We start from the raw sequence: 18,321 nt of genomic DNA on the forward strand, positions 1-18,321 counted from the left end.
GAATGCAAAAAAAGTCCGTTGACATTTTCGCCTATTCTTTGTAATATTGATTAAATCGCTCTGTCAATCGTGCCTGATAAAATATTACCTCGCAAAGTACTACCACTAGTACTTTGTCCATTATGTAGCGTGGGAGAAATATTCTCTTGACGAGCACGAACAATGACGTCGTTTTAGAATTTTTCACGATCAAGGACAAGTTGCGGATTAAGAGCTCCGATTCTAAACGAAACGGTGATTCGCGTACACAGTCGCGGAGGAGATTCGCTCTCCAGCGAAATCAAGCCGTCAATTACCGATTATTTCATTGCGAAACATGTGAGAATGGCAATGGGATTCTAGGATCCTCTCTTAGATGTTTCCCGTGCCGAGGACGACGAGGACGTAACGGCGAGGACGTATCTCGCGCGTCCGAGAGAGCAGCGTCCACGAGAGAAGCGAAAGATGCGAAGTCGCGACAATCTGGCCCTTCAATCAATCCGACCCTTCTGTGTTAATTAAAATTCGACCCTCTCTCTAGAGACATCTGGTCGAATCCGGAATTACGGAGGGCGGGGACGAACGGCCGTCGAGAGGGCGTATACAATAAGTGATCTCAATCGCTTCGATCATCACCCTAAAAATCTGCAATAGAATGCATCTTTTCCCGAATATCTATGCGACTCATTGAATATAGAATTTTCGAGATATACCGTTTTTTTTTCCGCTATCTTGAATACGAAGTCTATCATCTTGCCTCTCTCTCTTTTTTTTCCACGAAACGTTACTCTCTTATTCCAAATTTCATTCCTTTTTACCTATTTATTTTCTTTATATATTTTCTCCCTTTCGTATCTTTAACCACATATTTAAGATATTCTGTCGCTTGCCTTCTTTTAAGATTCAGCCAACCGGCTGCGTCTATCGCTCGTACTGAGATTAGATACAAAGCGACAGCTCAGGCATTTTGCGCATTCATGTACTACGCGTAAAATTCATCCAACATCGATTCCGTTCTCCTTACTTGTATTCTTACGGGATTATTTACACTTGGCGAAGCGCGCGGATCAATAATCGTCGCTTTTAGCGTTGAATATTATCCCGTCTTTGCGATATAACGCTCCCGTAAGAGACCCGTACGCAGAATATTATTATCATCCTCGAGTCTGAATTGATCCGTACCAGCTTGCAAGATAATTATCGTTTTTCTTTTCGACCGTATATGCGTAGCCCGATTGTAAGTAACTTGCGTGAAATATTAATTGGGTTAATGTCGGGCTGAGAAAAAAAATACACTCGCTCGTTAAATCGCTGCAGTTACTTATAGCTCGCCCCATCGCATCACGCCCCATGCCATTTAAATGTCGTAGCGCGTTTATTTAAAATTTTATATATCGATCTCTCTCTCCACGATCTCTCTGGCATATATCCAAAGCTCATCTCCGAGCACTTTTACATTTTTTACACGTCACATATTGAATCGCGTAACGAGATATCATCACGTGCGTTCTGTGCCTCGCGGCAAGATAATAAAAGGTCGGAAAAGTGTTTCACATAAATTGATTAAAAATTGATTTTCAAATGGAGCGAGTCCGCGAGCGTGTTTTACCGTAAAAAACGATTCATCCGTTCGGGGAATGAATGCATTATATTGTACATTAGGAAAACACTATCGATAAGAATTTTTCGAAATATATAACGAGTGGAACGGAGAATTGTTATCATGATTTTATCACGGGGCACAGATATACGGTGATAATCATTCGTTCCATCATTCGTCTATACTCGCTCGGATGTGTATCGACGGAAGCATCATTTCAAGCGACGCTTCGATCACATCTTCGAGAATCGAAGAATCATTTTATCGTCCGGTCAGGATCTCCCATTGATCATCTCCGCCCCTCCTATCCTCTCATTCATCGATGATCTCCCTCTACTCTCACACCGCAAACCGTATCGTTCCAGTCAATCAAATGAAAGCGAAAGCGAATTAGCAAAGCAAAAATAAAAAGAAAGAAAATAAAGCAAGCAATTTTCGGTTCACGGCGAGCGATTTAATTAATCGATTTCTTTTGTTCTGTTCCCCGGTCGACGTGTTAGATGGCCCGACAAATGTGAACGTCAACATCTTTCTCCGCTCTATCAGCAAAATAGATGATTATAATATGGTGAGTGCAATATACAAGTAATCATCAACAAGGCCTACAGTCTGTATATCCTCACATATTGTGTACTAACTATATTAACGTCACGTGTATATGATGCCGTAAGATTTGCACTTCTTTGTACTTGTATCTGTATTACGTGTATATGTATACGTGTATGGATATATATAATATATAAATCTCGTGTCTTCGCGCGCGTCTTTGCACACGTGTATACATATATACATATATGCATACTCACGTGCATCGCGCTGACAGTTGATATGTGCTAAAGCAAAGTCGCACCTCGTTGATTTTCCTCAATGTCGTTGACTGTCATGTTACGTCTATATATATACGTATTATACAGGGTGTCGCGGATTTATCGTTGCCCTCATTGATCCATGGAATTTTTTGATAATTTAGGAGTCGGTCTCTCCTTGAAATGAAAAAGGAAAGAAGGGGAGGGAGGATGTCGGGATATTTATAAATTTTATATCATTATTGATCGAGGATGTTGGATTTAGACTTGCACACAAATAATTTATTATTATGACTTAAAACTCGATCGCATCTTTAATACCATATATATATATATATGTATGATGTTAAAGAAATTAACAAGAGATAGAACATTGTTGCGAAGGAAAAATCGACTTCAAATTGATCAAAGAATCCGCAGGTGCAAGGCGGGCGCAAATAAAGTCGCAGCATCCAATGTGTACAATCAGCGGCGCTCTGTCTGTCACATACTGATTGTACGAACGTTCGATTGACTGTACGTTGCAACCACGTCTTGTGCCTTGTTGGAACTTTTGCTAGAGAGAAACTGACTGACGTGCCCGCGAAAAAAGAAGGCGCCGCGCGCCGTTCGGCGGAATGCAATTGGGAGGAAAACGCGGGCACGCGTTCGCAATGCAAATCAAAATACGTTTCGAGACACGTTGCAGGGCCTCAGGTTTGCTCACCGAACGAACGAGAGGATAGCAAACTCAAATATATGCACAATTACGCGCGGTCTCTGTCTCATCGATCGCAAATACGATGCGATTGCCGTATATACATATACATCCGGAATTTGTCCGCTCGTTGAAAAATTAATCTTGCAATGCACATACAATTCTTTCTTCATAAGACCGGGTGTTCTTAAAATTCTGTGTTGGATACATAAAAAAATTATAATATGAAAGTGAAGCTCGGATTCTTCAGAGTTGTGTAAGAATGGAGGGCGACCATTGTCACGTTCTTTAAAAAGCGATATTTTTTTTTTTTTTTTTTTTTTGTGGAAGATTTATTATATGTTGTAATTAAGTAAAAGGATAAAATAAATATGAATGATTAATTTCGCAACGATATTTTCGCGTGATTTGGCGCGTTACATACGTATGAAAGCTTTTCGCGGTAGGGGTCACACCATTCTCACTCCTCTGTGGATTCACTTTGATATCTGCCAAACACAGTTTTGGGAGGGACCGCCTGTCATGGACGACACTCTGCTCGAAATCGCAATTCAATTATCAATTTTCCAGCCACGTCGGCCGTCGTACGAAACCTGTCGGATAATTGGCCAGTATTCTGCCTCGACGATTCAGAGACTCGTTAACGCTTGCGTCAGCATCATACGACAAAACGAGATACTTGTTCACATACGCGTATCCTTCTTCCTACTTCCGTCGTTCGGACATCATGCACAGGTGATCATTAAATCGAAAGTATGTATACAGGATGGGCCCAAACGTTCCGGCCAGACTTTGAGATTTTATAAGAAATTTAATTCCGAACAAAAAGTTTCTTATATGAACGTGGATCGAAAAAGGTTTCCTTAAAAAATTAGCACCCAAAAATCTCTGAAATCGCCGTTATTTTACTTTTTTACAAATATCAGAGAAAGTAAGCGTTTTATAACAAAAGGTACCGAAACAAAAGTTGTAGAGAATGAAATTAAAAAAATAACCGTGATTTTTCCACAAGTTTTTGGGCGTTAATTTTTTAAGGAAGCATTTTTTGACCCATGTTTATAGGAAAGTTTTTGTTCAGAATTAAATTTCTTATAAAATATCAAAGTCTGAGTGGAACGTTTGGGCCCGACTCTGTATATTCGTCGTACGACGGGCAAGGATATCGCAAGAGAAGTCGATCGGTTCAATTTTAGGCCCTGCAAGAATTCCATTCCTTTCTGTCTTCGTCTTCTTCTCCTACTTCTATCTTTCAATCTTTTTCGCTGTTTCCTTTTTCATTCTGTATCACGCTCTCATAAGTACGCGAGCACGTTCGGTATCGCTTATCCTGATAAATATTTCTTTACCGAACGAACGTATTATCGTTGAACATTGGTACGAACTAAAGGATGACGAAATGAAATTCGCGTGCGGATATAATATCGCCTGTTAGAGCTCTATTGCGAGCAGATATATTAAAGATGATGATAATGGTGAAGCAATTTGTACGAGGGCGACGAGAGCGAAAATTCATAACCCGTTCTCCGTAAAGAGCACACGAAGAAACGTATTGCCTTACTTGGGCGAGACTAAATTCGACACGTGAGGGCTGCTCATCGGTGAGAGAAACGGACGAATCGTCGAGCGAGCTGATTGGCAGTATCGATCCCAAATTTTTTGGCAAGCCCTCTATGACATAACAAAATTATGCATAGCAATGGCGGATCGAAGAAAGTTTTAATAATTGGCATATAAAAATAATTTCTTGCTAAAATAATAACATAAATATAAATGTGCAAAAATGTGATTCAGGAACAGACACTTGCGATTATTATTTTTTTTTTTTATTTTATCCACTTGGCAATACGTGTATCGTGCACTCCGTTTATTATTCAGTCTTAGCACACTCATGATAACATCAACCATAAAATTGCGTGAATGTTTTAGTAATGCGATGGAAATATATTTTAATATCGATTAACAAATATTATGCCCCGTTTTTTTTTCCGCTATGAACAAGATGAAAGAGATGAGGATAATAAAGATAATACGGTTTATAGAGGGTTTGCGAGGGTACTTCTCGCGACGCTATCCCATTATCCCATTGCCATCAGGATAATTGCCGGAACAACAAGGACGATGTGTACTTTTTCGTCGCTCGAACGACCAATTTTGTACGTGAGAGATCGAGACTCGACTCGAGACCAATTAGCCTTTCGTCGCTTCGCGTAATCGAGTTGCGCTCCTTCGCATCGAGCAGTCTGTCTATCTGAGACACATTAAAAATGTCTCGTGGGATTTCTTCAGGGACAGTAACTACCGTCATTTCTGCGACGGTTAAAGTAAAAAAGGGGGAAGTTACACCAAATGGTCGACTAAACGCCAAACATATTGCGCGTAACTCGAGAATTTCGCCCCCAATCTGGCAATCTGGAACAACGGCTTTGCTGGAGGTAAGAGTCAATGAAAAATTACGAGCCCCAGCTGTTACGCGCGTAACAGTTTTTACGGTGCAACAGAATCAGGAATTCGCCGTAATATTAGACCTTATGGGCGAGGATCGTTGCACATAAATTCGAGAGCTGCGGTTGCCTTATTTCATACTTTTTTTTTTTTTTTTTTTTAAATATAGAACACTAAAATAATTTTGTAAATGCTTTGCACTTGTTCTTTGTATAACGTAAAACTGAGATATTCACTGAATGTCGATTTTTGTAGGCCAAAAATTTGTACAAAGCCCCTCTCCCCCGATATGTATATCTCGCTGTTATTGATATCATAATTTTACGTTATCATCGTCGGATATAAGTCTACTCGATGATATACGAAACGCTCGATTCATATAATGATGAAATAACGCAAATATTGTTTCTAAAAACTTTTTACAGGGGCTGTAAAAGGTGTACAAATTCTTTACATTGCACATATTTTTATTTCGTTTCGCGTATGATTTATGACTCGAATGGTTAGTTTTTCGGGAAAAAAAAAAAAAAAAGCGCGGGTTTAGATTTCTATGAAAATATATTACTGCAATGCTTGCGATCCGGCAATCGGAGAATGCTCGTTTTAAATTTCATTGTTGATTTTTATAAAATTGAATGTCAAAAATCTTGCCACTAGTGGCAATTTATTCCATCGGTTGATATAAAGCTCTATATAAGATATATAGTATATATATATCTATTCGATAGAACAACTTGATTTCTCGTATTTCACATATTTCGATGACGAATACACGTATCTATAACGTCGTTTTATGCGCACAATTTTTTTCATGCGAACAAAAACAACGATTGTGTTTTTATCTCGAAAAAATATGAAAACGCATCTCGCGATCGCGGTGATACTATTTTACGATTCCGAGGATAGCTCGTCGTGTTACACGGGAATGATAAGTACCTTGAAATATAAACCGGCATCTCAAACAGTGTTTAACATGTTTGTCTGTAAATGATAGAAAACGAAAACGAAAAAACGGACGCATCGAAAAGCGAACGAAAGTTCGAGAGAAGGTGGCCGATGAATGTTCGTTTCGCAGCACGTTCCTCATATTTTCCGAGACTTACCGCCGATATTGGATACGCGCGAATACGAATGGATACGACCGGCCGCTAATCGCTGAAAGAAATTAACGGCGGAACGAAACCAGACGTTATATTGGACGAGTTAGCGGGAGAAAAACGGAGAAGAACGAAAAGCGCGCGCACACATACACAACATACACGCACGCACACACGAATAGTGAAGTCGTTCTCGGAGGCGAAAACTGGTACCACGACGGGGGCCGACAGAGGAAAGAGGTGGAAAAGAAGGGCCAGCGGAATGGAGCCTTAATGTTTTCACGTTAAAAAAAACATCGTAGCGAAACTGCACCGCACGAAGGATACAAATTGGCTGTCGGTAGGTCGAGGAAAACAAAGAGCGAAAGGAAAGGAAAGGAAAATAAAAAGGAAATATACGTATATGTATACGTATATGTATACGTATACATGCGTGTATATATATATATACATATATATAAATGGGCAAGCGCGCATTCCCTTTTAAACCCCCTCTGAAATAGGAAACAGGGCACGGAACTTCGTCATCGGGGGCAGGAACGATCGCAGGCGAGCCGGGGAAACACGAGACACCGTGAGCCAAATTGCATGCGTTCTCTCTCTTTACCGCTTTAAACAGATTGCGTTGTAGTGCCCATGACATTTATGACGTTTGATCTGATTACGATATCCGGTAGGTCCTCCTCTCGGTGTTTCGCTTTTGCATGGCTCTTACCCACCCCTTGTTTCTCCCCTTCCCTCCCCCTGCCTCTTATCCTTATCCCCCCCCCCACCTCTCTCTCTATCTCTTCTTGGCTGTGCGATGGTATTGGAGTATATTATTGACGACAGATTATTTTTTTTTCTAGTCGTCCGTCGACGTTTGCCGATGCTTGTACGTCCTCGAAATCGCATGATCGCGTCTGGCGGAAAAGCGTCCCCGGATGTTGATTTCGATAATGTTTTGACGAGAGGACATTCTCGTTCTCTTCCCGAGACGCTCTTCCCATCTTCTGCCGCGATGATACACATTTCTCGACACATATATGTATCGGTTATGATAATAGATAGTCGTCACGGATCGATACGTGTACGTAACGTATTCGAGTCGATGAAATGACGTATTCTGCTACCTGTGACGTATCGATTCGACTCCGAGAGAGATTAATCCGGCAGATATGGATCGACGAATGTTGCTGACCTCGTTAATCTACCATATAATCGTAGATTAAAATCACGTAGAATATCCTTCCGGCATAGAAATGACCTGAACAATAATTTACGTAACTTTTTTTTCCATTCTACTAAAATTGTCAATTACGTGACGAGTATAAGTATACGTAATGCAACGCGATATCTCTCGATTACGATCTGAAAGATCTGATAAATCGAAAAGAGGAAAGATATAAAATTGTATTAATTGCAAAAGTGAAATCAGAACATTCGATAATATTGACGCGATAAGAATATCCTCTTTTCACTTGCAATATAATTTATTATCCATATCTGTATCGACGATCATTATTTCACGGTAAGAATATCGACGATCAATTTGACGTTGCAATAATATTTTATATATATATATATACAGTGATAAAAATAAATTCTCTTTGTCGCGAAATATACGAGTAATCTTTTATAAGTGCGAGGGTATATTTTAACCTTAACCGAATCTCTAGAACAGAGAGAATTAATTATATACGGTAAATAAATTTTCATTTATTCAACTTTATCAAATTCTCGCGTCGAAATATTACTATTGGATATACCGGGGATAATTCGCGTTTCTGAGAATAATAATTATTGAATTAAAAATAAAATTGTAATTATCTCTTCGTATTAAATGCAAAGCCATCATTTGCATAAAGCTATTTTCTTCTTTCGTCGCGATAACTATAGACTGCCATTATAAATGCTATCTGATTCGAGATTCTGGCGATTTAGACCTTTGCCGCTTTTCATTTCTCAAGTCTCGCACGTTGATTTTTCTTTACTTTACGAAACTTTATAATTGGAAAAACTATCGCTCGCGGGTATCGGGAAGAAGAAAAGGAAACAACTCGTCGCCATCTCACGCGGGACTTTGTTTAATCGCAATTTTTCTTCTTTCTCCCTCTAGGAATACTCCGTACAATTAACATTTCGGGAACAATGGTTGGATGAGAGATTGAAATTTAATGACTTTGGAGGTATGTAAATGTTTTAAATAATTTTTTATATTTATGCTTAATCTGAATTTTTCTCGCGCGAAATACTTTCAGTATTGATATTATTTGACGCTAATAAAGATTATAAAACTATATACGAAATAATTCATTGCAACGTGCGTATATAATGTTCCGCAAGAATATCATATTAGCTGTACAGGAATATATATAATAGAGTTTTAAACGTTGAATATATTCTCTCAAACGTTTCATGATGGAAAATTAAAAGAGCTCGACCAAAACCTCATTCTCTTTTAATTTTGGCAAATGTCAAAGTATCTTTACGCAATAATATCATATAGTAAGATATATACGCGAAAATATCCACATACAAAAGGGCATTTATATTATACTTTTTTTCCATGTCGCGTAAAGGACGAGTCGTAACATTTTACTCTCACGAGCAATCGTCGTTACGCAAATTTAACAGTGGCCACTTTTATCTCTTCTCTTTCATAAATTGCCGCTCTCGCGTTCTTTATGCGTTTACCGCGAACTATATGTTAACGAGCGACGCACACCAAATGTAAACCGATTTTTCGCTGGAATGAAAAAATCGATTGTCCGTTGCAGGTCGACTTAAATATTTAACCCTTACGGAGGCGTCGAGGGTTTGGATGCCGGATCTGTTTTTCTCGAACGAGAAGGAGGGTCATTTCCACAACATCATTATGCCCAACGTATATATACGAATTTTCCCGCACGGCTCGGTTCTTTACAGCATACGGTGAGTACCGTGGATATCGCAAACGCCCGCCAAAAATCGATTTAATCAATGGTGATGACGTAATTTTTATAAGAGATCGATGAAGCGCCTTTTTTTTTTTTTTTTTTTTTTTTTTAATATTGCACGCGGAGTTTTATCGTCCGAATTTATCCGATCGACATTTAAATTTCATGCCGCTTCGATATAAATCAGTATACATTATCTGTAGCGCGTTTTATTCTCCGTATAATCGAATGATGCGAAATTCGCTTCGTTAATGTACCATATACATCGGAGAGATCTATTTTGTGTATGTATCGTGCGCATGACAATTTTCGTTACATTGCGAATTGGATTTTTTTTTTCTCCCCCTTTCACATCAGATTATATATAAATCTATTTTTTCTTCTGGTGCAGGATATCCTTAACGCTCTCATGTCCCATGAATCTGAAACTGTATCCCCTGGATCGACAAGTTTGCTCACTTCGTATGGCTAGTTGTAAGTAACTCGTTGTAACAGGTGTAACTATCGCGATTACACGCACAATGATCGTTACCGAGAGAATAATTCGAATAATAATTACTTTGGGGAATATATATCCGCGAATTAAAATAATTTCATTTTCGCCCCCTCCCCTTTCCCCGATAGACGGATGGACGACGAACGACTTGGTCTTTCTCTGGAAGGAAGGCGATCCCGTTCAAGTGGTCAAGAATTTACATTTACCCAGGTTCACTCTGGAGAAATTCCTCACGGATTACTGCAATAGTAAAACGAACACCGGTAAGTAAAGTCGCTATTGCATCCAGATTACACTAGACGAAAACCCGCATAATCTGATGAGATTATTGGATGGAAAAAAAAAAAAAAAAAAAAACAGGAGAATACAGTTGTTTGAAAGTGGACCTGCTATTCAAGAGGGAATTCAGCTACTATCTCATCCAAATCTACATCCCGTGCTGCATGCTCGTTATCGTGTCCTGGGTGTCTTTCTGGCTGGATCAGAGCGCCGTGCCTGCCCGGGTGTCACTAGGTACAAATTATAACAGCTAATCTCTAAACGCGTAACGAATATGTCCAGGCATGTTATCGGATAACCCAGAACTTTGATTGCTTATTTACATATTTATTGGCGGCTCTTCGGCAATAACAGAAGTATAGAATTATAAGAATTGTCGAATGTAATATTGGTAATGAGAAATGAAACATAATCATTGCGAGAGTTCAAATTAATTAAAAATTTTAAATGCTGAAAAAAATTGAAGGAGAGAGGACACGCATGAAAATGAATCATTTGTAGAATATGAGCGATCAATGTAATCATTATTCTGATTCTTAAAAAAAGAGAATTTGTATCTGTCTACTTTCTGAATTTTTATTACGATTCTTCTCGTTCTCTTATTATCGGAGAGATTCGCTAACATCTATCCTTGTTTAGGCGTCACGACACTATTGACAATGGCCACGCAGACATCAGGGATAAATGCCTCACTGCCACCGGTCTCTTATACCAAGGCCATCGACGTTTGGACGGGGGTATGCTTGACCTTCGTGTTTGGCGCTCTACTCGAATTCGCGTTGGTCAACTACGCGTCGCGCAGCGACATGCACAGCGATAACATAAAGAAGCAGTTTCCATCGAGCGAGATGGAACATTCGTCGTCGATCGACCCATCCTCTGAACTGCTCGAGCCGGACGGATCCGCCAACTTCGCCATGGTCAGTATGCCAAGAACAGAGATATATAAAATAAGATTACAGAATTAGTTTCTCTTATTCGGCAGAAAGGAGAGAATCAAAATTGCTTGAATTGAGATGAGAAAACAAGGAAAAGCAGTGCCAGTAACTAATGGATCAATACCACCCGAATTCTTTCAGAAGCCTCTAGTCCGACACCCGGAGGATTCCATGTCGATGGATAAATTGCGGCAGTGCGAAATACATATGCAACCACGGAAAAAAAACTGCTGCAGGTCGTGGCTGTCCAAGTTCCCGACGAGGTCCAAGCGCATCGACGTTATCTCACGGATCTTCTTCCCAATCGTATTCGCTTTCTTCAACCTCGCGTACTGGTCCACGTACCTGTTTCGGGAGGAGGAGGAGAGCGAGTAAATCACGAGGAGGAGGCGCTCGGATCAACAAGGGAAGTGGCTCGCGGCCATCCTCAGCAACAACAGCTTCAACAGACACGGCCGTCGCAACAACGTTCGCGTCCTCGTCACCGACAACCGTACAACCACCATCAGAATCATCAGCATCATCATCCTCCTCAGAATCATCATCACAATCATCACCATCATCATCACCATCACTATCATCAGCAGTTACAGCGTCATCAGCGTGCCGGCGGAAATCAGACGATATCGCAGCATCATTCGCTGCCGCGTATGTATCAGCAGGATCATCATCATCATCATCATCATCAGCAGCAGCAGCAGCAGCAGCAGCATCACCATCAGTCGCATCGTCATCAGCGTTATCATCCGGATCGCTCGCCGTCGCCGTCTTTCTCGCCGTTGAACGAAGATTGCGTCACCGGCCGGTGCTCCCCGATGCGGGCACCGCGACACCATTCGCGCAGGAGCTCGGCGAGGTCGTCGCCATCGCCGTCGCGATGGCCCTCGCCGGCCTCCTCGGCATCGCCGTTGGGCACGCCGTCACGCACCATGTCGCGCGCCGCGACGCCCTCGCCGCCGATCGCTGCGTCGGCATCATCCGCGGTGCCACCGCTCGCACCGACGACGGTATCGTCGCGAAATGGTTGCTGGGACCTATCGCGCAAACTGCTCACCTGCCGTGCCCAGGGCAGCGCGAGGATCGATATCTTCGCGCGCGTTGCCTTCCCTCTCATGTTCATTCTCTTCAACTTCGCGTACTGGTCTATTTATCTGTTTCGCGGCGACGATAACGTGGGCATAAAGAAGTGAGGAAAGAGAAGAGAAAAGTGTGATGAAATCAGATTGGCGTGTACGAAGCCAAGTCGGATCCTTGAAGAGATGGCAACTTTACAAAATCGTCGATCTTTCAAAAGTCTTTGACATCAACGAGATCGCGTTTACTCGACTAAGGACCGATCAGAGGCAAAATACTTCGGCGAAAAGAGATTCCTCTACTGCCCGCGTCCGAAATGAAAATATTCCAGAACAAGGATCATCCAAGGCGCAACGAGGATGTTTAGCGATGCTCGATAGATATCTTATGACGGTGGGTAAAAACGATGAGGATGATAAAACGTAACACATTACCCGAGCGCACTTTACACATTTAATACACGTACACACACGCACACCGTACCTTATGACCCGCTCGGAAGACCGCGTGCCACAGACTGAACTGAAAGCGTAGTGGGCCCTGTATAGCCACGGCCTGTTAACAATTTAAAAAAAGCGTAAAATTTACAAATATAATTATATCTACGTTGCGCGAAATAACGCGTCGTCAAGCGAGCAAGCTCTCGTTCGTCGACACGCAAGCTGCGGACGCGTCCGTCGTTGCGAATCGACGTCGGACGATCCCGAATTCGGTAAATATTATCATAAAAAACGGGATAAAATAATAATCCGCGACATTTCATGGTAACGACGATCACGCTCCGATTTCTTCGCAAAACGATAGTTGCATCGGTAATGTTTGTACAGGAGATGTTTCATTATCGTCTCACAAAGAATACGGAGCGGTCTGCATTATTTCGCTGTGTCACGTGTTGCCCTTCTTAAGGCTGCACAGGGGGATTGACCGGAATATTTGACGCTGCAAAATATTGGGAGATATATCTATAGAAGTGTCGAATGTTCCGATAGTTTTCCGAGTGTGCAACAGCTTGCTGGTATGAGCTGGCAGGTTTATCAACTCTAGCGGTGCCAAGGAGCTTCAAAAGTCCATGTATTTTTGAGTTTTCGTATTTTTTTCTATTTATTTCTTCTATTCATTTCTTTTATAATTTATAAAAGAAGGATACGAAGCAAAAAAAAGAACAGTTATCGCAAAGTGTAAAATTAAATCGGAAAGACACTAACCATTATAATTTAACGCTTAACATCAGTGGACGCTTTGGAAGATACCATCTGTTTCTTCATCATTAATAATATACAACATGAGAGACGCCTTGGTATCGTTAATTTTAATCCTTATCTGGGCGATTCTTTTCCCGTCTCTAAGAAGAAAAGCTAATACGCTTTCGCCGAAACGATTATTTGGCGTAAATTATCAACGAATTAAGAATTCGTAATATCTTGGGCGATCTGCAGAAAAACAGTGAATGAATGTAAAGGAATATTTTTTTTTTTTTACGAAAACAATCCGAAGCCCGGATAAAGATTAACGTGCAGACGCGAATGCGAGCAGCGGGCGAGCACGAACTCGCGATACAAAATACCGGTGAAGCAGTCGCGTCGCGCGTAATTCGCGGACAATGTATTTTCTTTTTTCGCTGCCCCGGGTCGGTCGTCTAGGGGGGGGAGCGGAGATACCCGGCTCGGGGCTCTCACACGTATATTGCTCAGAAGAGATCGGCGACGCCGCGCGTGAAAATCTACCCCCGTCGACTTATTATTCTACTCGTCGCGAAGAATTGCGGTGTCGTCGACCTCGCGGACGGAACGAGGAGATGACACGCAGAACGTGCTTACAGAGAAAAAAAAACATAAAAAAGAAAACGTGATGCGGACGATAGTTGTATTTTTTGAAACTCGAGATACTCGGGAGATACTATTCTCAAGCGAGAGACGACACGGCGACCCCAGCAAGCCTTGACGAAAACACATTCCGTTACGTACTGGTTAACGAGGAAGCAGGAGGGCGCGCGTGATCGGGCATGCCATTTCCTACGTGCGTTATTTCTCTGAAGAGCCGCGTCCCTAATCTCGAATCCAGAAGATTGCCGGGGGAATAACTCGTCCCCGACTGATGATTTGGAATGAACGGAGATTCGCGCGTGTCCGATCTGCATTCCTCCGTTTCTCCCTGTTCGTGTATCTTCCTTTTACTTCGTGCAATCGATATCATGCGCGTGCGTAAGAAGAAGTAATTATTTTGCGGATTCGACAATCCGCTCGCGACGTCGGCTAATACATCTCGCGCCCTTGTAGGATTGCGTGTTATACTCGGAGTATATAAACTCATCTTCTTTCTACAATTACAATTGTTCGTGTGATAAATGCGATTTAATATCGATGTCGTTATTCCAAGATTCGATATTGTAACTTAAAACGAAAGATGCATCTGTGTCTCTGGGTATAACAAGTCGGGATTACGCGTATGGAACGAAAAGTATCCTTAGCGGAAAAATCGTCGTACAAGCAGATACAAATGTCATTAATGGTGACTGTGTTCTTTTATAACGAATCGCCGCACTTTTCGAAAATATTATCGTAAAAGTATAAAGGATATTAAACTGCGAGAGTTTATATTTACGTCACACGATTCAAGTAAAAATTATACTCCCAAGTATTATTTAGGCAGATCTCTTCCTGAAGAATCCTGGAGGAATAAAATCAAATAATCACAAACGAAAATTATTTCCGATAGCCAAGAAATATCTACATACGTAAAGCTACGAAAATCTTGCGTTAAAACTTTGCAGAAAGGAAGCCACCTTTCCGCCATTATAACAATAGTACATCTCGTCGCGTACTAATTATCATTTTTCTAAAACTTAACGATTGGAAAAATCGAACAAAATCAATATTTAATGGATAAATACTGTAATCTCTCGACTCGTAATTCGTTGTTTTGCGCAATTCAGACTAACGGTACATATTTGCAAATCGGAATGTATATTAGAATCGAAATCGATTACGCGTCTATGCGTGAAATATCTAAAACACCGCTTCACGTATGTAATTTGAGTAGAATAATGATCTTGTAGTATTATTGTTAGCAATAATCAGAGGAGACACTTGATTTTTATTCTTTTGCTCGGATTTTTCGAATATTATGTAGAATAATTAGATCGTATATGTGGTATAGACGAGAGCGATCGTCATCTTTGTTTCTCTATCTTCTTGTCCGGTTCGTTTCAAATTCTTCGCATCCATCTATACCGTGGCTACGGCTTTAATATGGTACGCGGAGACTGTCATTGTTTGCGCGTAAACATCCGGTATATTACTGGCTTCCGCGTGAGCCGAGAGTGAGCGACACCGTATATACCTAAGGGATGTCTCTCTTTATACGTGTTAGAGACACGAAGGGACACAAAGCCAGTATTTACGAAACGATTACACGTAGAGATCTATGTATATATATAGTACAATGGCTATCGAATCTCTCGATAGCGTATAGACTCGCGCGCACGTTTATATTAGCGAATCTCGTACATGCTCGATGCATCGAGCAGTCCGAATTGACAAACTTAAATCGTCGCGAAATCTTTTGCAGAGACAGCTACAGGTTGTTAGTAGATCGCTTGAAACTTTCTGCATCTTTTTAATCAACGCAACATAATAAAAATTCGTGCTCCGAGATACTTCGCTTCGTCTTTTTTTTTTGCGCGCGAAGGAAGTTACGAGAAAATACGACCGAGAGATTATATGTATTATCTCGATATAAAAGATATTACAAGTCATTGTAAAAAATTATTCTTATGCTTTCTAACGATTTCTTAACAACACTAAAAAGCAATCGTAGAATCTACACGAGTAGTTTGACAATGGAGTCATATAATAACGAGTCCGAGAAATTGTCTTTTTTTCCTAATTGTCCGGCTTCATGATTGCATATTGAAAACGAGGGTATGAAAAATCGATGACATTTTTAGCGAACGCCTTTAATTTGAGCGACCGAGCAACGATTGCCTCCAACGTTTTGTCTCGTCTCCCATCATCAATTTGCTTCTTTTTTGGAAGCCGCTGGCTCTTTGAGACGAAGCTTCCAAATATTTTAGCGGTTTCGGATAATTGACTGATGTTTAATTAGATATTATCGAATCTATTGCACGCACGCGCTGGCACGCGTCACCGGATCACGTGCCCTCCTCGATTCTAACAATAAATCGTAAATGTAACGCTAAAACGTAAAGATTCCAAGATAAAAAGATCGGGGTATATCGCGGATATATTGAGGAGGTTACTTCCGGTGACCGGAAGTTAGGGACGACCGTGTAAAACTTCACCCTCACACTTGTCACTCGCTTGCTTGGAGTCACTCGAATCCAAGCGAGATCGATTCGCACACCGAAAAAGAACACATAGCGTCTCACACACATAAGTACATACATAAACACATGAATATATGATCCTTGCACGAGATACGAAGTACGAGAGATCCCATTGTATCGCAAATATAATTATAAGCGTGCCACACACATAGCTCTCTTCCACGTCCGAAGACACACTTAAAGGGTTTAATGTTATTGTTATATGCGTACGTTGTAATATATGTGAACGAAGCATGCTGAGCCCTCTGTAAAAACAAAATAAATTCCTCCTTTACCCCAAAAATTCATGCGAGGAGCTTGTTGAACACACATACACACAAGCCGCACGCACGCACACTGTGCGTGTCTCACAAGAGATTCTCGCGTTATCCCGCGCACGTTTACATTGCGAAGACACAAAAATATCGCACTTTAACGTTAACATTACGATTAGTGGGACATCAGTATCGTTTTTTCTTACAATCACGGACGAACGATGAGCGAGTCTTGCGCGATCTCGACCGAAAATACGATGCATCTCTGATGAGTCCTATCTATAGGACTCTTGAATTGAGAAAACGAGACGCGGTAAATTTTTATAAAGACCGAATTATAATACTCTCTAAAATATACGATTGTGCTATAATAAAGTACATAGAAATTTCTTGCGCTTCTTTCTATAGATATTCAAAGATGCCTCGAACTTTCGGTTGAAACCGTCGAGGATTTCTTCGCCATAATCGCGATCGAGTCACCGTTTCAATTAATCCCCTATAAAAAACCGCGCTCGCGTCCTGGATAAATATCGACGAGCGGATATTAAACGTTGTCCATAATAATCGTAAGGATCGTGTCCTCCCTTGGCGAAAGAGAGCACAATCGACTCTCGAGCGAGCACGCGTCGAGAACATAAGAAGATATTGCATGTTTGTGATTCGTGAGTGCGAAAGCACGATATTCAAGATGTGTAACATAATAAATTTATATCGTGGCGCATAGTCCGATAAAAAAAAAAAAGAAGGGATCTTTTCCATCGTGAAACTCATTAGATCGTCAATTACACCGGTGTACATCTTATATTGGTTGAGTAATAATCATTCTTGTCGACAAAGTATTTGCCAATATGGCCAGGAAAGGCCACCAGAGGATGCGAAGCGAACCGAATCGAAGATCGGTGCACATTAGGCTGAGAAAACAACAAACAGAATCGGTATTCTAAAATTACCGTAAGACCTTTAAGCATTATCACTGTGTGTGTGTAATTAAGATATATAAATTAAATTAAAACGGGGTGAAAAATTGATCCTACGCATGAGTCATTCTTTTGTTGTTTTACTCTTCCCTACGCGAATAACGAAGTAATTCCGACGATCGTTACAATTAGGATCCACTTCTTTTTTACGATGAATGACTTTATTATATTTTGTTAAATTAATGTAGCGCTTATATAATTTATAGATATATTATCGCCGAGTGCATCACAGGTAAGTGGCTACTAATAAAATAACATAGTCATTGAAAATTATTCTAGTAGGAGCCAATGTATATCAGTAGTGTGATATAGAATGATGTATAATAATTTAGACACATTTATACGAATTTATTTGTGTCACATTGGTGAAATACTGTACATCAAGTGTTATTATTATTATTATTATTATTATTATTATT

At 40.7% G+C, this 18,321-nt stretch overlaps 1 protein-coding gene across 9 annotated transcripts in view; it reads left to right on the plus strand.

Annotated features, from left to right (window-relative positions):
• Nucleotides 1-17,953, plus strand: part of Gluclalpha (glycine receptor alpha 1) — a 69,078-nt gene extending 51,125 nt beyond the window's left edge. For 5 of the 9 annotated variants that reach the window (XM_070301355.1, XM_070301357.1, XM_070301354.1 and 2 more), the window contains 7 exons: nt 8,720-8,789; nt 9,381-9,534; nt 9,931-10,013; nt 10,164-10,298; nt 10,396-10,548; nt 10,954-11,234; nt 11,394-11,721. In XM_070301355.1, coding sequence (XP_070157456.1) covers nt 8,720-8,789; nt 9,381-9,534; nt 9,931-10,013; nt 10,164-10,298; nt 10,396-10,548; nt 10,954-11,234; nt 11,394-11,627 — 1,110 coding nt within the window. In that variant the 3' untranslated portion in view covers nt 11,628-11,721. Of the gene's footprint in view, nt 1-2,079; nt 2,148-8,719; nt 8,790-9,380; nt 9,535-9,930; nt 10,014-10,163; nt 10,299-10,395; nt 10,549-10,953; nt 11,235-11,393; nt 11,722-11,845 lie in introns of those variants that run through there. The other 4 variants (XM_070301352.1, XM_070301358.1, XM_070301360.1 and 1 more) reach the window with 3 other exon arrangements.
• Nucleotides 17,954-18,321: the final 368 nt, after the last annotated feature.

The sequence above is a fragment of the Polyergus mexicanus genome, unplaced genomic scaffold (assembly GCF_030449975.1).
Source record: "Polyergus mexicanus isolate NDT 795.1 unplaced genomic scaffold, iyPolMexi1.0 SCAF_9, whole genome shotgun sequence".
Classification (NCBI taxonomy): domain Eukaryota; kingdom Metazoa; phylum Arthropoda; class Insecta; order Hymenoptera; family Formicidae; genus Polyergus; species Polyergus mexicanus.